General features: G+C 39.4%; 2 protein-coding genes across 11 annotated transcripts; one reads left to right on the top strand and one right to left on the bottom strand.

Moving 5' to 3' along the window:
• Positions 1 to 1,650: 1,650 nt before the first annotated feature.
• LOC113641931 (sodium-dependent lysophosphatidylcholine symporter 1-like) lies at positions 1,651 to 3,941 on the top strand. Its single transcript, XM_047806804.1, has 4 exons — positions 1,651 to 1,802; positions 2,248 to 2,380; positions 2,924 to 3,002; positions 3,847 to 3,941. Exons 1-4 carry the CDS (start codon positions 1,678 to 1,680, stop codon positions 3,924 to 3,926), a joined length of 417 nt encoding a protein of 138 aa, XP_047662760.1. The 5' UTR covers positions 1,651 to 1,677; the 3' UTR covers positions 3,927 to 3,941.
• A 3,454-nt stretch (positions 3,942 to 7,395) lies between these two features.
• LOC113641651 (F-box only protein 6-like) lies at positions 7,396 to 19,592 on the bottom strand. Of its 10 annotated transcripts, none has more exons than XM_027144491.2 (7): positions 19,470 to 19,585; positions 18,008 to 18,139; positions 12,512 to 12,767; positions 12,236 to 12,350; positions 11,904 to 11,999; positions 11,699 to 11,834; positions 7,396 to 8,005 (listed from the first exon to the last, which is right to left on the bottom strand). In XM_027144491.2, the coding sequence occupies exons 2-7, from the start codon at positions 18,032 to 18,034 to the stop codon at positions 7,865 to 7,867; spliced, it is 771 nt and encodes a 256-aa protein (XP_027000292.1). In that variant the 5' UTR covers positions 18,035 to 18,139; positions 19,470 to 19,585; the 3' UTR covers positions 7,396 to 7,864. The 10 variants fall into 10 exon arrangements, with proteins under 10 accessions (XP_027000292.1, XP_027000293.1, XP_047662759.1 ...); XM_027144492.2 differs by lacking the exon at positions 19,470 to 19,585 and adding an exon at positions 19,004 to 19,266 and having other exon boundaries at positions 12,512 to 12,761; XM_047806803.1 differs by lacking the exon at positions 19,470 to 19,585 and adding an exon at positions 19,004 to 19,238.
• Positions 19,593 to 20,956: the final 1,364 nt, after the last annotated feature.

Here is a 20,956-nt window from a genome sequence, read left to right as displayed (position 1 = left end):
TAGTGTCATACACACAGACAATAAAAATAAGATGAAAAAAAAAATACACATATGTAGATACAAATAGACAAGGAAGCATGCACTCTTTCACTTTTGACTCTGCTGTAAAATATTGGCCCAAAAATCTCAGGCATAATGCTTGTGCTTTTTAGGACAAGTAAAATGATGTTTGCTCTTTTTCTTGGTAAACATTGGTTTCTGCTTTACTACTCTTCCATGAAGTGTATTGTTGCAGGAAAATTGGTACCATTAAACCTTTTAAGCACACAGCTAGAATGTTTCAGTCCTGCAAAGACTGAAGCGCTGAGAGCCAAAGATTATTTTGAATTGATGTGAAATAATATGAGGTGTAGCAAGAATTTTTCAGCAAAGAAAATCCACAAATTATATTTGTCTTTTTGTTATTTATGTATAAATGCTATTAAATGGTCTTTTCAATAAAGCTTTTACATTTGTCAATAAAATTGCTACCATTGCTACTTTTTATATCTGTAAGCAGCAGTGGAATGAATCCAGATGTAGCATACTGCACAGATGTTCTTCTTTTGCAGAAAGGGTCAGGCATTCCACTTATAAGAAAACTGTGCTACGCCATTGGAGGGATGCCCTATCAAATGACAAGTAATGCCAAAGGCTTTTTCATGCAGATCTTATGTCAATATGCTTCTTTTAGAGCACACATTGCAATACAACATACATCCTGTCTAATAGAGATATGCTATTTTTTTTTTACACTATGTGAAATCAGTTTATCTGAAGATATTGGTTGTGGTGTAAAGAGTGCAACCTGTGACTGAGTAAAAGACAAAAATGCAAACAGTTTTGGTTTGCCACTGCTTCCTGCAAGCATCTGGCATACAAATGAACAGAATTTCCCAGAAGCTGCTCATGGAAACATTGGTCAATTGAAAAAGGGAAATTACTACTATATATTTTGAATATGTTAAACACTATTACTTGTATAGGCATGCTAACATGCATGTTAACATGCATGTGGGATAATGTAGCAATGCAGTAGGCATTCACTCATTTATTTATCTTTATCTCAAGTAGTTTTGTAAAGTACACATTTCCATTATTTCTTTACACTTATAAACACTCCTGCCACTGCAGAAGCTATATACAGTACAAGGTGTTATATGGTACATAGCAACAAAGCAGAGCAACTTTGCAGCAGATTGCCACTTTTTATGTTAACTTCCTTTGTAACCCAGTGAGAACACATATGAAAATGAAAAACCAAGACCTTTTAGATAAAATGAAATAAAATATTTTCATTTTTATCAACGATCTCTGAAAAATACTAGGAAGTGGCTTGTGAATTCAATTCATATTGTCTTTCCTAGATATGACCCAGATGTACAGATGTTTAGTTTCTTTCAGCTCTGTCTAAAATATTTTTTATTTAGTACATTTTACATTTTCTGTAGTACAACCTTTTTAATTTCTGATTAGAACAGTAAGATATCAAGGGTATGTCCATGAGCAGGTCTTTAATGACTTAGTAAATGCTTCTTACTGTAAATTTGCATTTGTTTATGCATCTATACATAAAGTAAACATCTCTGAACACTAAGTACTGTATTCCTATGAATAGTTGAAATGTTTTCATTATTATATACAGTACAAAGTATGTTCATATTCTTTTCAGTCTCAGGTTAAATTTTCATTTTTCAGATGACACCTTTCTATGTGTCTGTAAACCTTTTCCTTGGCCGAGCCTGGGATGCGATCACAGACCCTTTAGTGGGCTACATGGTCAGCAAGAGTGGACGCACATGCATAGGCAAGCTCATTCCATGGTAAGGAAGGGGGTAAACATTAAAAGAAGTTCTTGTACTGCGAGTGAGCAGATACCCATTCTCCGGATTGTGCCAAGCATTTTGATATGTCACTAATAATTTTCTGAATCCATGTGATATAGACAGACAGACAGACAGACAGACAGACAGACAGACAGACAGACAGACAGACAGACAGATAGATAGATAGATAGATAGATAGATAGATAGATAGATAGATAGATAGATAGATAGATAGATAGATAGATAGATAGATAGATAAATTTACCAATACCGCCAATGGTAAATAGTCCAATTGTATCTAAAATGTACATCTTCGTTATTTTAGTCTGAAGGAATCTGCTGAATTTGTTGAAAGTAGAATGACATATTGACATATTATGTCAATTTATTATTACTGTTTTCTTGCATGTGTTGGTTCTCTGTTTATTTCCTTTTCTACCAGGATTGTATACTCCATGCCTTTGGGAGTGATCGCCTACATCATGCAGTGGTACACTCCCCAGGACAGCATGTCTCCTGTCTTCAGCTTTTGCTGGTACTTTAGCTGGTGCTGTCTCTTTGACACTTTAATGAGTGTAAGACCATCACTTGTCACTATGTTCCTGTCCCTTCTACAGGGCATGTTTTTGCTGTGGTTGTTGTAGTGACGTGTACATTTCAATAAAATATAGCATTTTTTCCCCCGCTTCAGCTAATGAATCCTATATAATAATAAGCTCACTGTAATTCTCACCCAGAAAACAGGGCCAGTTATGCTTTCTCTTACTCCTGTCCACTGATGGTAATTTATGGTGTCTGACAATAAGGCCGTATTGGTGCCCGTTATCCAAATTATATTAGTGTAAAATTATGTAACAATATTTGAAAATATCATTTCAATCAGGAAAACTGAGTTTCTAGTTGACACTCCTTTTTGCTTCTACTGTACATAGCCAATGCCATAAAAAGCAATGGTCTTTTAGAACACAGTACAATTTGTTCTGTACTGTTCTGTTTGTTCTGTTACAGTTTTTAAGACAATTTTTAAACCTTTATTGTAAGATCTGTTTGCTCATTCAAATAGAAAAGCTGGACACATTACTGTACTACTATATACTGTTTTATCTTTTCTCTCTTAGTGCTACCATGTGCCCTACACTTCCTTAAACATGTTTTTGGGTGGTGATCAAAAAGACAGAGACTCTGCCACTGGCTACAGTAAGATACAACATCCATAATAATTTTTCACTCTCTGGTCTCTTAGCAAATTTTGATGGTTCATAAAATGGCTAATGAAATTCGAAGTATGGATAAAAAGTTCCACTCTAAGTCACATGTACAATGATTACAATCAGTGGGCTTAAAACTGATTGTAATGATTTGTTTAATTCCTTGACCCCACTCCGTATAATCCTGGCAAACAGAGAGGATGTGAACACATTCAAGCAATTTATGGTGTTCCTCTGTGTCCTTTTAATAATTAATTTATTATAATTGACCATAATAGAAATATAGACTGACCCTTGTAGAGAATACGAGGCACCCTGAATGGAACACTAGTGCATCACAGGGCACCATACACCCACTCAGTGGCAATTGCATTCACCCAATTGTTGGGAAATAGTGAGTTGAATCCTAATGATGCCACAGCCATCACTGGTCATGTGTCTAGAGAGTAAAATTGGGAGGGAGCTCTCTCTCTTCACATACAACTTCTTTCAACTTCAGCATGTGTCGCGCTACAATGCTAGTAGTTAAAGCAACATCTATATAATAGAAGTGAATTCTTTAATATAAATGGCCTAGAGGTACACACATGATATAAATGTAAATTTATGTGATATGCATTTCCTGTTTCCTGTACTGAGGGAGAAATAGCCTGCTCTCCGGATTTGCTTAATTTATCTGAAGTTCTAGCTCAGCTATTCCACAGGAACTATATCTGTTTATCTACGTCTATATTTAATCTGGACGTAGGGTTACTCATACTTATCCGGAGGTTGTTATTGTAAAGTACAAACTTGCTTACATTGTATCTTCTGTCATTCTGTTCATCCTGCAGGAATGGGAATAGAGATGTTTGCAACATTGGCAGGAGCCACCATTCAGGGACAGATTGTGGGCGTGTATCAAGCAATATAGCAAAAAATGCATAAACAATATTTCTGAAGGTTCAATTTATTTGTCCCATTCACATGCAAGGCAGATTGGTCTCCAGGCATGAAAACATGAAGAGTTACAGTTGAGTGGTTTATATACCCTAAAGATACATTACATTTTCTTTGCATTAGCACAAAGTGCTTTTCAGGTTTAACTTTCTAAAATCAACTTACATTTTCAAAAATTAATTTAAAATCCCTTCAAACTAAAGGAGAGTCACTTGTAGGCTGCCACACACCCTAAAGCTGAGCATTACTAATAAACTGATGACTTTCCAGGAAACTTCCCGCCTATTCCAATGATATATCTGCTTATATAACCCCATGCAATTTCCTTTAGAGACATGAAAAAATCCGAAGTTTGTAGAAGCACATCTGGCATGCGGCACATCTGTTTCTTATTTATAAGTGGTTATTTAACACAAAAGCAATGTGCCAAATGACACACTACACACTATGCACTCTACAGTCTAGTGTATGAAGTTTAGTAAGATTAGTATCATCTCAAATAGAACTCAAACAGATTTCTCTAACCAGAAGTATATGTCGTTATGCAAAATGACATCAGATGCGCATAAATTGAGGATGCTAGCTTTGGCAGAATGTGGTAAAATGTTGACAAATAAATACCTAATACCTAAATTACTTTTATTAAATGTATGTAGCTAACATATGGCAGCTAGGATTTAAAAACAAATCAGTTTAGTAAACTACCATTTCTCTTAAATGTGTTTATTTATCTGCATTTGAAAAGTAAAGGCTGAATACACAAAACATTGCTTACAAAGGAAATAATTACTCTGACATATGCACATTTGTACAATAATACTTGTCTTTGCTTGTCATTTAGGGGCACACCCTGAAAGTTGCAAACCTTGATGTATAAGTTTCATTTTCTGCACTGTAAACAGTAATTAATTAAATCACATTTGTAGGCAGTAATTGATTAAATCACATTCATTTTATCTGATCTATACAAGCATTCTGTCACGGTTAGTCACAGGCGAATGCGGATTCAAATGCAGTTATCCTTTATTAAAAGGATCCCCCAGATCCTTTTAATAGACAAAAAAGTGCAACAAAACACAGGACAGATACCACAGGAACATTGGTAGGTTCAGGCCAGGCAGAGAGTTCAGGGAGTTTGGGTGTAACCATGTAACTGCGTTCTCCGACTCAGTCATTTCGGTCAACCCGGTCGGTCCGGCTGGTTCCGTCGACCCGCTCGGTCCGGCTGGTTCCGTCGACCCGGTCGGTTCCGTCGACCCGCTCGGTCCGGCAGGTTCCATCGACCCGCTCGGCCCGGCAGGTTCCGTCGACCTGGTTGGTCCGGCTGGTTCCATCGACCCGCTCGGTCTGGCTGGTTCGGTCGACCCGCTTGGTTCGGCAGGTTCCGTCGACCCGGTCGGTTCTGTCGACCCGGTCGGTTCGGCAGGTTCCGTTGACCCAGTCGGTTCCGTCGACCCGGTCGGTTCGGCAGGTTCCGTCGACCCGGTCGGTTCCAACGACCCGGTCTGTTCGGCTGGTTCCGGCGACCCGGTCGGTTTGGCTGGTTACGTTATCCCAGCTGGTTCCGTTGTCCCGGCTGGTTCCGGCGACCAGGCTGGTTCCGGCGACCTGGTCGGTCCAGCTGGTTCCGGCGAACCGTTCGGCCCGGCTGGTTTTGATGACCCGGTCGGTTCGGCTGGTGAGGCCGACGGCTTAGGGATGCCGGCCGGATTGGAGACCAGCCGGTTCGCACAGGCCTCAGCCGAGCTTGCCGGTACGGTAGCCATGAGAACTGGCTCGGTCACAGGTGTGCACGGGACTGGGCTGGATGGAGGCACTGAAGGGCATTCGGGCATCTGTGGCTGGTTCGGACTGGACCTAAGAACTAGGATAATTTGTCAATATGATTTAGGAGAAGGATACAAGTTATCTGGGTCTAAAGTTAACAAGGTCTCTGTCTCCAAAGTCAGGTAATATAGTTAAAAAATGGAAGGCCACAGGACCAGTCTTTGTGAGGGAAAGGTATGGTAGGCTGAGAAAAATATCTGAAAGGCAGAGGCGAGGAATGGAAGAATGGTGACAGACAGACTACAGACAAATTCCAAAGAGATTCAAGAACATCTTGCTGCTGATGGTGTCATTGTACATCGTTCCACAGTCCAGTGCACTTTGCACAATGAAAGGCTCAAGAGAAGGGTGATGCTGTTTTTGCAAACTGCCAACAAGCAAAGTCTTCTGAGGTATGCAAAGGCTCACCTGGACAAGCCAGAATTATTTTCAACTAATGTGCTGTGGACAAATGAAACAGAGTTATTTGGTCACAACCAAAAGTGCTTTGCACAACAGTAAAAGAACACAGCTTTCCAGGAGAAGAACCTGCTCCCTACTATAAAAGTTGGTGGAGGGTTTATCATGTTATGGGGCTGTGTGGCAAGCACAGGTGATGGAAACCTTATTAAAGTTCAGGGTCGCATAGATTCCACTTAGTATCATCAAATTCTTAAGAACAATGTGCAGAGTTCCTGGGTGTACAGAAACTTTTTTTGCATAAAACTGTAAAATAATCTATTTTGAATATTCTTGTGTTTCTTTATCAGCTCCATTGAGTAAGCTGTATCGCATGAAAGTGTCATACCTGACAGGTATGAAACTGGTTGTGAGACATAAACCATATGTTCGACTTGTGTTGGGATTTCTCTTTTCTTCAGTTGCTTTTCAGGTCAGAGCCTTGAAAATAATGTAGTACATTGCACTTGTAATGTGATGAAAACTAGCACTTTGTGCCACCTGTGGGTTTTCCATATTGTGATGCATTAGAGGTATGAATATAGCATTAAGATGCATGGGCCCCGTTAGCTACAGTATACAAATATACAGTATACTATTACATGAATGTTTACTGTTTCACATTGGGAGTTTTTTCCATCCATCCATCCATCCATCCATCCTTTTCTTTTTCTTCCTTCATACCTCCCTCCCTCCCTTCCTTTCTTCAGATGGCCCAGGGAAACCTAGCTCTCTACTGTACACATGTAGCAGGATTGGGGGCTTACTTCCAACACCTTGTACTCATATTACTGGTGAGTGTAAGCTTATACATGTTTCACCAGGTTTACATTTACTTATATATATATATATATATATATATATATATATATATATATATATATATATATATATATATATATATATATATATCATACAAATCATGCAAATAAACAAATCTGTGTACATTATATAGAATGAAAACTTAAATATCTATGAAATACATACATTATCGCTGCTCATTCCTAATTTCATATCTAGTCAAATGCTGCTTCAGCTAGGGGGAGCAGATACTTATGGTAAATTAAATATGGTAGGTTTATTCACAAAGAGTGAAGTAATGTCTGTGAGTGTTACACTTTTAAAGCATTTTTTTCATTAAACATGATTTTTTTTAAAGTAAAAGGAAGAAACCAATATGATATTTTTAATGTTTTAATATGATGCACAGATCAAAATTTGCTGATTCTTACCTTAGATCTCAAAAAATACATTTAGCTGATTTTACAATTATATGTAAGAATTTGATTATGCTAATTATTTTATACATAATTGGATTACATTTTTATAACATCTCTGTTTAATATTCTTTCCATCACATTGAACACCACAGACATATTTTAAGCATATTAGTATAAATAATTGCAGTAATCATTTACATTCAGACATTTGGCAGACACCCTTATGCACAGTGACTTACATTTATAAACAAATTATACCACTGAGCAACTGAGGGTTAAGGGCCTTGCTCAGAGACCCAGGAGTGGCAGCTTAGCGTACCTGGGGTTCGAACTCACAACTTTCCGATCAGTAGTCCAACACCTTAACCACTAAGCTACCACTTTCCTAATCATTATCATTTTACATATCATCTGTATTGTTACTATGTTATGCTGATGGGGAAATTTCCACGCTACTGTGAGTTACTCTTATTCCATAATGTCCAGCCCAGTACTGTGTGTCCTTCCCTCCATGCTTAAAACGGATAAATCGAATACCAGGTCCATAGTCCTTAAAGGTATATGTCATCTAAAATAAAACAACAGCAAGTTATAGACATCTTGTATTAAAAAAAACTGCTAAAAAAATTCCATATTGAAAATATCCAGTAAAGAAATAACAGTGTAGCTGTAGTGTAGTATCAGCACATATTAGGTTAAAAATTATGATTTGAAGATACAATAAAACAGACTTTACTAAAACAATTACCTATCTGTCACGGATACGCCAGGTTCTCACGACACTTCCTTCAGATCTCAATCACCGGAGTTCTGACAATCATCACCTGGCGTCACTCAGCACTAATCGCTCACAGACTATTTAAGCCCCTATTCAACTCCTTCTCGAGCGTGTTTATCGGAGCACGGGCGAAGCATCCTTCACCACGTCTCCAAGCTTTGCAGCTTTACCTCAGACTATCAATAAACACTGGTTTTGATTTCATCTGTTCGTTCATTGTCTTCTGTTCGTTACAGAAGACTGGACCAACCAAACATCATGTCAACTCAACCCACGGACGTCCTCCAAGGATTAGTTGACGTGCTCAGGCAAGAGCTGCAGAGAACACCGGCACCACCGGCGCTACCAGCTAGCAACCAGGCTAGCAACACCACTGTAGTCACGGTCCCATGGCCCATCCAGCTGGGCTCATCGCGGATTTCGTTTCCAGAGCGACAGCGTTTGCCTCAATGCTGGATTATGCCTCTACTGTGCGAGCAAAGATCATCTCATCTGTAAATAACCAACTGAAGCGGACACGCGAGCGTCTCCCGCGCAGACTACAGGTACATGCAGTGACCGGCAAAGCACTTAACCGAGCTCCAGTGACACAGAGTACTAGCGAGGTGACACTAACGGTGGGCGTTGTTCATCATGATCGAATAAAGTTCCTTATCCTAGAACATTCTACTGCAGAAGTGATCCTGGGTCGACCCTGGCTAATACAACACTGTCCCGAACTCTCCTGGGAAAATGGTGAGATCAAACGATGGGGCGATGGGTGTTTCCCACAGTGCTTCTCAGGAATCCCCAAATCGAAACCAGAGTCGTCAAGTCTTCCTGTCTTCAGCACCTCCATTGAGAGCCCCACAGATAACGTCTCTGTTTCTGTGCCTAAGGATTATGATCACTTTTGCGATGTTTTCTGTCCAAAGAGAGCATCAAAGCTTCCACCTCACCGTCCCTGGGATTGCGCCATTGAACTCCTCCCGGATGCACCACTGCCGAAGGGAAAGATCTACTCGCTCACTATCCCAGAACAAGAGGCGATGGAAAAATACTTTCAGGAAGCTCTCGCTCAGGGCTACTCAACAACATATCCAAGAAGTTCCGTTATCCACTTCCTCTAGTGCCCGCAGCCTTAGAAAAACTCCGTGGCGCAACCATATTTTCTAAACTTGACCTTCGTAGTGCATGCAACCTCATCCGTATCAGTCAAGGGGATGAATGGAAAACTGCCTTCGTGACCCATACCGGACACTATGAATATTTGGTCATGCCGTATGGCCTTGCTAACGCGCCCGCCGTCTTCCAGGATTTCATGCATTCTATCTTCCGAGACATTCTCAACAAGTACGTCATGGTTTACATTGACGACATCCTCATCTATTCGAGAAACACCAAAAGACCATTATAACCATGTGTGTGAATTTTTGCGATGTCTTCGCAATCACTCTCTCTATCTGAAGGCCGAGAAATGTGAATTTCACCAGAAAACGATCCAGTTCCTAGGGTATGATGTATCAGAACGTGGCGTCAACATGGACGATAAAAAGGTGGTAGCGATCACAACCTGGCCACCACCCAGCTCTATAAAGGAGCTCCAAAGATTCCTGGGATTCTCGAATTTCTACCGTTACTCCACTCACCACCGCGCTTCATGTAAACCCTAAGAAACTCATCTGGACTCCAGACATGCACATCGCATTCGAGAGACTAAAAAGAGCATTTTGCGAAGCGCCAGTACTGGTTCAGCCAGACCCCACGAAACCTTTCCGGGTAGAGGTGGACGCATCCTCCACCGGCGTGGGCGTGGTTCTGGCGCAAAGGACAGGCGAATCCCCCGCTCATCATCCATGCACCTTTTATTCATACAAGTTCAGTTCGGCCGAGAAGAACTATGATATCGGCGAATGTGAACTGTTAGAGATAAAAATGGCACTGGAAGAGTGGAGACACTGGCTCGAGGGAGCCAGACAGCCGTTCATCGTGATCACAGATCATAAGAATCTCCAGTACTTGAAGGAGGCCAAACGAATGAACTCTAGACAAGCCAGGTGGGCTCTATTCTTTACACAGTTTAACTTCTCCATTTCCTATTGACCAGGTTCAAAGAATGGACAAGCAGACGCACTATCACGGAGATTCTCACCAGAAAAGAAAATCTCCCGAGCCCATCCTAGCGGATAAAATCTTCGCATGCCCAATTGAATGGAGCGAGGAGGATGAGATCCCAGACACTCCATCACCTCCTCCAGAGTGTCCACCTGGACGTAAGTTCGTCAATCATTCACTCAGGACCACATTGATTGAAAAGAGTCACTCGTCTCCAGGCACGGGACATCCCGGTGTGAACCAGACTGTCACCGTGCTGCAGCAGCGCTACTGGTGGCCCAATATGAGGCAGGATGTGAACCGTTTTGTCCAGGGCTCCCGGGATTGTGCAATGGCGAAGACACCCAGACAGCTTCCGTGTGGCAAGCTCCTACCTCTCCCCGTTCCTCGTCGTCCATGGTCGCATTTAGGAGTAGATTTTGCCACCGATCTCTCCCAAGGTAATAGTCATTTTTGTCATTGTAGATTTTCAAAAATGTTAAAGCTCATCCCGATGAAAGGTCTTCCTACAGCTATGGAGAGCACCGAGGTGCTATTCCAGCAAGTATTTCGCCATTTCGGGCTCCCAGAGGACATTGTCTCGGATCGGGGCCCTCAGTTCATTTCCAGAGTCTGGAAAGCTTTCTTCAGGCTTCTAAAAATCTCTGTCAGTCTCTCTTCAGGCTATCACCCGCAAACTAATAGACAAACGGAGCGCAAGATCCAGGAGGTGAGCCGATTTCTGCGGACATACTGTCACCAGCATCAGAACTCCTGCAGTCAATTCCTCCCATGGGCTGAGTATGCACAGAACTCGTTACGCCAACAAACCACCGGTCTTACTCCCTTTCAATGTGTTCTAGGCTTCCAAACCCCCGCTATTCCCGTGGACCGAAGAACCATCAGAGGTAGAGTCAGTCCAACAATGGTATCGGGAGAGCGAGAGGGTCTGGGAAACCGCGCATGATGACCAAACAATTTACACGGTGCGACAACTTCTGGATTATCAATAAACTATCAATAAACACTGGTTTTGATTTCATCTGTTCGTTCATTGTCTTCTGTTCGTTACACTATCTGCTATAAATAATATACAACAAATGTAGCAATAAACCTGTACACCTTTTGCTGTGTGCAAACCGTGAAACTACAAGCACACAAATTTACAGAGAAATATTGCAGTGGCTTGGGAGGTATGACACAAGACCCACAATATCAACAGACTGATTAATGGTAGACTGATCCATGTGCACACCTAGCAAAACAAGCTAATCATGTGAAATCATTACAATACTGTTTAAAGGGAGTAACAAAGATGTTTTCTAAGTTTATAACATTTTGTTTATTGAATATGTAAATCATGCAAATATCTTCTGGAACTTTGCATAGGAATAAATAAAAGTGACTAACCTCTTCCCATTTCTGATCATTCCATTGAGGAAAAAACACAGGCTCTGACTCAAATGACTGGACAGTCCTCTTCCGGTGATTGAGTAACTCAACTTGAATTTGATATTCACTGCCACAGTCCCACCGTGGAGCATACCTGGGCAAATAAGTAAATAAATTTATTCTTATTTAGAAAATAATAGACAAAAGCTGAACAAAGGCTCACCAATCAGATATCACAATGTCAGGCTGTATTTCATCCATAATTGCAGGACTGTACCCTTCTTCCTCTAGGTTGATCAGCTGACTCTTTATGCATTGCCTGTTATATGAAGCACAGTTAATATAGACAGAATTGTGTATAGATGGCAGGTCTCTATAAAATAATAGTTGCACATAATTTTTTATTAAATACTTCATAGTTGGCTATGGGCTTCTCAATGCATTCACTTTTGTACATCACCAGGTAACAAGAATGTAGAAGAAACATAGGATTAGGATAGTGTTTCCTTTGTATAAAATAATATAAATGTTGTATAAATACAAAATGAATCTTACTCATAAGAGGTAACAAAGCATTTTGTTACAGTCTCATCTGGATGAGGTACAAAAATACAATCTTTAATCCATCCATCACCTCCATTTTCTTCGATTTTCCAGCCAGCAAAGCCTACTAGATGAAAAAAACATTTCTGATATTACGTCAACTATAATTATTTTTTCCAAATCCTAACTTTTTAACCAAACAGTGTATACATACAGACATTTTCCAAACCATATCACAGTGACATCTGTTAAGGAAAAAAGTTTAATCTTTATTGATTTTTTGCTCACCATCCGCATTGGGGTTCTTCAAAAGATTCCGTCTCATTTTACATAGAAAATAAAACATCTGCCAATGTCTTGGGACTTTGTGGATATTGAGAGGCTTGAGTCCTTCCCTACGGCATCGCTTTCTCCAAAACGCATTGCTGTCCACCACCGACTTCCACTCAGAACACACCAGGCGACACACACAAATCACTTGATGGCCAGGCAGGTTTAGAAGAATTTCCTCAATAATAGCAAGAGGAAGAGTTGGCCACTGTGGCTACAAGAAAAATAACATTACATTTCAGGTGAGCACAAGTCAGCCACATATTTACATCCAGAAAATATTAATTCCCCACTGATTTTTTTCTCATTTGCTGTATTTGCAAAAATGTCACGAGATTAGGTGACTTGGTGACAGTTTGTGAAGCTTCAAGATTATTAAACATTTATAGAGGCAGGAAACAAAAATATCCTTTAGCAGGAGGAAATGAAAATCATCTCGCCATCAAGAGCAACATAGATGGAGCTAATATAAGCAAACTCCTGAGAAGAACCTGTTCCAGGAATACAGAAATGTGTAAAAATGTATGTACAATGATCCAACACAAAGGGTGAAAATACAAATGAATGGAAATAAATAAAAAATGGCTTGTGTTGTGAAATGACTGAGCCAAAGCCCAGACTACAATCAAAATCTGTTTTTTTTTTTACATCCGACTAAAAATCTGTTTTGTTCTGGAGATTCTAGTAGATAAAACTATTTACTCAGGAGTGATAGAATAAGTAGAAAGTTGTTTATTTTTATTTAAAAAAAAAGAAAAAAAAAAGGTTTCACCTACACAGAACCATAAGCACAGTTCTCAGGGGCTTTTATAACAAGTGCATCAGGGTAATACAGTTTCTAAAAATTGCAAGAACAGCTTGTTTACTGACTTTATAACCACCGTTGTGGTTCTTCCCCATGTATATCTAGGTGTCAGCTGTGTGTCACTCAGCAGAACATACTTTTTAAATTAAATAAATGTGAAGCCACACTAACCACTAGTCAAAATTTGGCTTGGCCTGACCATCAAGAATATTGATTAATATTAATTAATTAAATCAATTGATTGATTGATTAATTAATTAAATAATTAATTAATATTTTTTTAAATCTAAATACTTTAGGTAATTTTATTTCTGTAGAGAATATCAATACAACACACTTAGATTTTATCTTGCAACACAGTAAAGAGAAAGATTCACAATATTCAAGTGGTGAACACATTCTGGAGGCACAGAATCATGGGATGATGACCATAACCTAGTCCAGACATCCCAAGTGTCCCGGAAGATCTGGGAGTCTCCCGCATATTGATAGCGGCTCCCATAGATATATACACTAGATGTCAGGTGGAAGCAAATCACAAATTTGAGAGGAACATAATGTGAAAGTTAGATAGTTTTTTTAATTTATTCCTTTCCCGCAATACGTTTGCCACATTAAATAAGTATAGTCACATAAACCAAAAAAACCAACAACAAAAGAACAAAGTTTGACTTTGCTGATGAACTTGTGTGTTACACTGCCAACCTACTGTAACTGGTGACATCCTTCCAGGACTGTCAGCTGAGTTAACCATTAAAAAAAAGTGTTTAGTGTCCCTGCAACTTGTCCATGACTGACGTCTCTGTTTATCACTTGGGAATCTACAAACAGGTTCAGATTCAGATTATTTTATTTAAATATGCTATTTTCATGGCATTCAATTAGAAATATAACTGGAAGCAGCGATGGCGGGCCCTTGCATGTTTTTTATCGCTATACGGTGCCTCCCAGAAAACAATGCACAGTGGGCAAGTGCGTGAAGTGGGTAAATATCAATGGACTATTTTATGTTGTTATTGACCCATTTGGGGACTGTAGGTAAATGAAACCCCACATTTTAGACAAACGGGGGCGCTAGTGAGCCACTTAAGAGACACACCTTTGTCTGACCTTTTTGTCCACACTTAACAGCTGACAAATGTGATGTATGTGTCAAATTTCAAGTTAATCTAAGCACGCCAGAAGCCTTAAATATGCCTGAAATAAAAGTAAACTTTGACACGATGCCATGGCAACGGTGTTTGAGATATCAAAAATCCCTTCCCAATTTCACATTAGATTCAATCGCATGAATCCTCTAGGAGGAGTATTTAAAAGTTCATTCCATGCAATTGTGAAAAAATCCACCTTTGTGACTGACACACTTCCTGGGGCCTGTTGGTGGGGCTATACCCGGGACTCACAATAAGCACATCGATGCGATCGGAAACCTTGGCCGAACATACACACCACGTGTCATCCCAATAAGACATTTTTTGGCTTAGATATTAGACATTTCCTGTTTCTCTGAATTCGCCATAACTTAGTCGCCTCGCCATGGCAGCACCGTTCGAGATATCAATAACCCCTTCGGAATTTAGCAAGTGCAATGTCTTGTCATCATGTTCACCACGTTTGATGTCAATCGCATGAATTTCCTAGGAGGACTATTTAAAAGTTCACCTCATGCAATTATGAAATAATCCAAAATGGCCGACTTCCTGTTGGGCGGAGCTCATAGTTTAGAGCGCAAAAGTTGTTCGGGTCGATGAGATCTATATGCCTAACAACTCTCGTACATGTGCGTACATAATTACCCGTTCTGTGCACAAATGTTTGTTTTTGCATTACAGGGGGCGCTACAGAGCCCCCCTGCCACGCCCGTATTCCAGCCTTTGCCCAAGCCTAGCGTCGCCCGACTCTGAAGTGTGTGCCAAATTTCAAGAGTTTTCGAGCATGTTAAGGGACCCCAATTGGTCAATGTGTGCAAAAATAAATAAACAAACAAATAAATAAATAAAATAATAATAATAATAATAATAATAATAAAAAACACGAGCAAAAACAATAGGGCTTCGCACCATCGGTGCTCGGCATCTTTTCAGGCATAATGTCATTAAATATATAAGTGAAGTAACTTGATAAAAGAGCATTCTGCTTGTGTTAAGTCCAGGACAATCTAATAAAATATGTTTGACAAATAAGGGAATCTTACATAAAGTTGGGTTTTTCACTTTTAAGCAAAAAAAAGCATGGGTCAATTTTTAAAACTAAAAACAAAAACTAATGGGTAACTAACAGGGATTAGCTGCGGTCATTAACCAAGGACTAAAACAAACCAACGTAACCAGAAGTATAATTTCCTAACATTCAATATCATAAAACACATTCTCACCTGTGAAATGTAATCTCTTGCTGTCTGGTTTTTATATTTCTTTCGTTTGAACATCCAAACGCAGCACAGAAGTCAGGCATCGTCCATGCATTTAAAGCCGTATAAAGATGGAGGCGGTTTTGACGCATTTTTAGGACCCCAAGGCGACATCTAGTGTATAGATATCTATGGCGGCTCCCTGATGCCCGCAAATGAGTTAAAATCTCCCGGAATCTAAAGCGAGCGAGCAAGAGCGCGCATGCGTGACAGAGACTGTGCGCTAAACCAAAAAATTATGCCTGCACTTCCACTAAAACGGCAGCTATGATGAACCTGGCACTGGAAACTGTATGTTCAGGGGATTTGTACAAGTTAATCCAGAGAGAAAAAAGGCTACACAGTATTATGGTTGATGAAAGCAATGACATCATGTGTGAGGAGTGTGCCATTTTAGTCAGGTACTTGAGTGAAGCACAGGATACGTTGGCAGTTTGTAGACTTAGTAGGATTTGTAGACATGCCAGTGTGCAATGATGCCAAAGCTGCCAACATATTCAACTGCATTGAATAATCCATGCATGAAAAAGGCCTTGAATGGTCTAATTGCATAGGATTCAGCAGTGACAAGTGCAATGTCATGATTGGTAAAATCATGTCACTCTGTCTTATCGAGAGTGAAAGCACAGGCACCTTATATATACAGTGTTGGCAGTCCAAGTCACTTGATTAACATATGTGCCAAAACTGCTTCTAAAGAGCTCTCAATGTCACCTGAGGAACTGCTAATTGACATCTACTAATACTTTGAGAAAAGTTCAAAAAGAAAAGAGAAAAAGAAGAGTTTCAGGACTTTTTCCAATGTAGCCCAGCAGAGAATAGAAAAACACTGTAATTTTCAAGTTAAATGACAGTGTGGAAGAACTCCTCCATGACACAGCAAGCAAATTTATTGTGCCAAAGGTATTGAGAGAACTGAAATCGCAAGAGATAGATGTGAGCAACCCTGAAATTCATTGTCCAGATGAAGAACTTTCTGTTGGGTTCTTGACAAGGAGATCTTTGCTAAGTGAGGAAGCACTTTCTACTCACAAGACAAAAGCAATTCTTCAAAGATGTCAGAGCATTCTATGTCAGGAGCTTTCAAAAAGTAAAGGAAAAGTTCCCAATGAGAGACCAAATCTTGAAAAATGTCAGTGGTCAATCCAGAGAACCAAGATGATGTGAAACCAGAGCAAATTCTGACTTTGGCATAGAGATTTCCAAATGTGATGAAGGCAGATGCCAGAGAAATCCTGGATCATGTCTCAACTAACCTGGAAGCACTGGTGCCAAATTACAAGAATTTACAAGTCGATGAGTTCTGGGGGAAGCTGCCCAAAGTAAGATCTCTGAGCTCAGGGCAGATTCAGGGAGATCTTTCAGCTGATGAAGGTGCTACTGGTGCTGCCAAATTCTAACTGTGATGTGGAAAGAGCATTCAGCATTGTGCGTCACATAAAGGCAGAATTTAGGAGTCAGATGTCTCACCAAACACTTGTGAATCTGATGTCTTGCAAGATAAACATTTCATTGACACAGAGTGCTATGAGGTTAAGGTTTCTGGAAAGTTGCTCAAATCTGTGAAGCAAGCAGCAACAAAGTAAAACGAAAGCTTGCAACAAAAGTTAAAGGCATAGGATGTAGGAAATAGGCCTACATGTAGACTACCGTTGGCATGTATGTAAATAGTTATTTTATTCATTCATTGTTCTGTTATATTTAACTGTATTTCGGTTTACGAGTAAAGTCATGTTCTTTGGTGAAATTTCGTATCCTTCATATCCTTCATATCCTTCATATCCTTGTCCTGGGGGCAGTCGTGGCCTAATGAGTGGGGGCAGTCGTGGCCTAAGGGTTAGAGAGTCTGACTCGTAACCCGAAGGTTGTGGGTTCGAGTCTCGGGCCGGCCACGACTGAGGTGCCCTTGAGCAAGGCACCGAATCCCCCCCAACTGCTCCCCGGGCGCCGCGGCATAAATGGCTGCCCACTGCTCCGGGTGTGTGTTCATGGTGTGTGTGTTCACTTTGGATGGGTCAAATGCAGAGAACGAATTCTGAGTATGGGTCGCCGTATGTCACATCACCTTTTTTTTTAGAGGGAAGGGGAAAGGGAAAGAGAGAGAGAGAGAGAGAGAGAGAGAGAGAGAGAGAGAGAGAGAGAGAGAGAGAGAGAGAGAGAGATACGGGATACCTCCCTGAAAATACTTTTTGCAGGTTGGGATGTCTGCAACAGACTAATGTATAAATAAACAACTCACCACTAGTCTGCTTTCTGAATGACTCATTCTTTTCTTGTGTGGAAATATAGGTCATTTCGAAGTCCTTCGCCTCGTGGGTTAATAACACTTTTCCTCAGTGTTATAACAGAACTTTTATAGCTGTGTCTAATCCTGTAGGTATTAACAAAAAAAGGACAGGTTTTTATTTAAATATTTAACAGGCGTTTTTATTTATTTATATTTTAGCCATTCGTGAAATCGTAATATAACCTAGAACTAAATACTAAACCGTTAAAAACGAATAACTTTCGGTTTCAATTCAGGAAATTAAAAAAAAAAAAAAACACTCTTCCGGGAGATGATGTTTATAAGATTACTGTAAGTCATTGGCCAGTTTACACGTCTAATAGGTATATTATATACTAGTAAAACAGCTCTAAAATGTGAGATAACCATAGACTAGCTCATAGGCGCAGTGATCCAGTAGATTACAGCTTTTGTTTATCGACTACATTGTAAAGAATCAAATAGACCTTTTGCACCCGTTTCTAACCCATGGGCAACCCATTATTTACATGAACTCAAACACAAAATCTAATACCGCTTTTTACATTACTTTATTTCGCGTGTTTATGCTGTCTGGTGCCTTAGTTCCGGAGAATTAATTTCTCCTATTTCCCCTATAGCGCGCATGCGTAAAACCGTGGCGTTTTCCGCAATGTTTTGCATTGAACCGCTCGTGCGTCGTGTAATGTTTTTTAATCAAAATAAGGTTTATTTTGCGTTCTTTGTTTGATAGTTTGCAATTAAATGCCTACTTTAAAGTCTCTATAGGCTTATAAGAAGTTATATGTGTTTGATAATTATAGCTTTCGCTTTGGTTTCTCTGGTTTCCAGGAAATCCTGTTCCCCCTGTGATTTTAGTTTAGGAGACTGTTCTGTAGATGAAAGTTGTTATATATAACGAATGCATTTAATTGCAAAAATGAATTATGATCAAATAAATAAACACATCACTTTAAAATATCGACTCACTTTAAAAACCGTGTCGAGTTCCTCATAACTCCTCCCTGTTTAATCAGTGTAACGCCTTTCTTTTAAATGTCTATATAATAAAAGTGAGAACACTCACAATAAGATTATGTTAACAGAGATTTCAGAAACAACAGTACAGTAACTGTATTTTTTGTATAGTAACAAATATATAAAACACGAAACTCATGGGTTTTGTTTCTCCATTTCAATTCAAGGATATATTTTACGGATAAAACACTTCCATATAAGTGGAAAGCGCGCAGCATCTCGGGAACCCCAACTCACATCAACAGTCAGCCACATACACTAGTTATTTATTGGTGACTCAAATGATCAGGCATTCAGATCAATACTCAGCTATAGTTTTCAAAATAAAAGCCTACCACTTTACTGTGGAGCAAAATACTCAAAAGTATTTACTACTTTGTTTTAATCCGACAATTAGGCTTTTGTCGGCATCACTTACCATGTCAATGTTGTGGCTGGAAGACTATTAATAAACAAATACCACTTTCAATATTAATACGTTCTATTCAAGTTGGCTGTAAAGTGAAAGTAAACTTTTATGCTGGTTATGCTGATATCAGAATCAGAATTAGAAACAGAAGCTTTATTGCCAATTCCTTGTGAATACAAAGAATTTGTTTTAGTGTCATACACACAGACAATAAAAATAAGATGAAAAAAATATATAAATACACATATATAGATAGAAATAGACAAGAAGAAAAATAAAAAAAACAAGTTAAAAAACAAATAAATTACAGGTGTGCTATAGATGATAGAATGGAATAGAATAGAATGAGATGCAGGGATGTACTAAGGTGGTAACAAATAAATATAAGATTATTGCACATTGTTATTGCGTAATGGGGGAACATTTAACTGTTCATGAGGCAGATTGCCTGTGGGAAGAAACTGTTCTTGTCCCTGGTTGTGCTGGTATTTGGGGATCTGTAGCACCGGCAAGACACTAAACGTTGAAAAAGTGGACGTGAGGGATCCAGAGTGATTTTATGAGCCCTTTTCCTCATTCTGGATATATACAGTTTTTAAAGGGTGGGCAGGGGAACACCAGTAATCCTTTCAGCAGTCTTCTGGTGTTTGGTTTTGTAGCTGAGCCAAACCAGGCAGTTATTAATGTGCACAGAACAGACTCAATGACGGCTGTGTAGAACTGTTTCAGCAGCTCCTGTGGCAGGTTAATCTTCCTCAACTGGATAAGGAAATACATCCTTCGTTGGGTCTTTAACACGCTCTTGATTCTCCACATGGGGGCGCTCCTTTAAAAGCACCGAGTAAACTTGGTGGACATGCTGAAACTTTCCCATCCCATCTGAATCATGCCTTTGGAATTAAATTCAGTGCCGAAGTTTTTGTTGCTCTTGTATAATTACCATGATTACCATTAATGTCTCTGAAGGGTTTCAAGTCAAGTCAAGAAGTCAATACAACAGCTGGAAAATGATAAGTTAGTTAATGTCTAGTTTTGCATTTTAATCTTTTTGTCTGTTTGGTAAATATAATAGGAAGTATTTGCACATTGAACAACGTGAATGTTTTTATATTTATTATTTATATGAAATAAATATTTTACAAGCTCAAATATGTGCTTACTGTCAGTCGAGTTTGTCAAGAAAAGTGAGACTGAAGAGTGTCTGTAAAAATAGGACTCGTGTTTTAGTTTAAATAAAATGTACAGGAAATTGCAGGAATAATATTGACAACATATTACTTTTAAATAACTGTATAATCATAAAATATTTCTAAACATTTTTCATAATATATTGTCATTCACACAGACTCTTGTTTTTGGGTTGTCAGTGTTGCCTGCATGTATGTCTGCATGTCCATGAAAATGTCATTGTCACGCGGCAGATCCAAAACCTTCTTCACTCCACTCCTTTACAATACTCTGCTGTCCTGGCCAGACAAGTAGCTTATTCAATAGTT

Source organism: Tachysurus fulvidraco, chromosome 23 (assembly GCF_022655615.1).
Source record: "Tachysurus fulvidraco isolate hzauxx_2018 chromosome 23, HZAU_PFXX_2.0, whole genome shotgun sequence".
Lineage (NCBI taxonomy): Eukaryota > Metazoa > Chordata > Actinopteri > Siluriformes > Bagridae > Tachysurus > Tachysurus fulvidraco.
The sequence above is the reverse complement of the archived record's forward strand: the minus strand, read 5'-3'. Positions and strand labels throughout refer to the sequence as shown.

What these genes read in the sequence shown, in the direction of transcription:
- LOC113641651 (XM_027144486.2), bottom strand. Translation starts at nt 15,786, where the DNA reads ATGTTCAAACGAAAGAAATATAAAAACCAGACAGCAAGAGATTACATT. An exon ending in GAAGAACCCCAATGCGGATG is followed by an intron (nt 12,351 to 12,511) that starts GTGAGCAAAAAA and finishes TTTTTCATCTAG; the next exon opens with TAGGCTTTGCTGGCTGGAAA. An exon ending in ATGATCAGAAATGGGAAGAG is followed by an intron (nt 8,006 to 11,698) that starts GTTAGTCACTTT and finishes GTTTTATTTTAG; the next exon opens with ATGACATATACCTTTAAGGA.
- LOC113641931 (XM_047806804.1), top strand. Translation starts at nt 1,678, where the DNA reads ATGACACCTTTCTATGTGTCTGTAAACCTTTTCCTTGGCCGAGCCTGG. An exon ending in ATAGGCAAGCTCATTCCATG is followed by an intron (nt 1,803 to 2,247) that starts GTAAGGAAGGGG and finishes CTTTTCTACCAG; the next exon opens with GATTGTATACTCCATGCCTT. An exon ending in TCTTTGACACTTTAATGAGT is followed by an intron (nt 2,381 to 2,923) that starts GTAAGACCATCA and finishes TTTCTCTCTTAG; the next exon opens with TGCTACCATGTGCCCTACAC.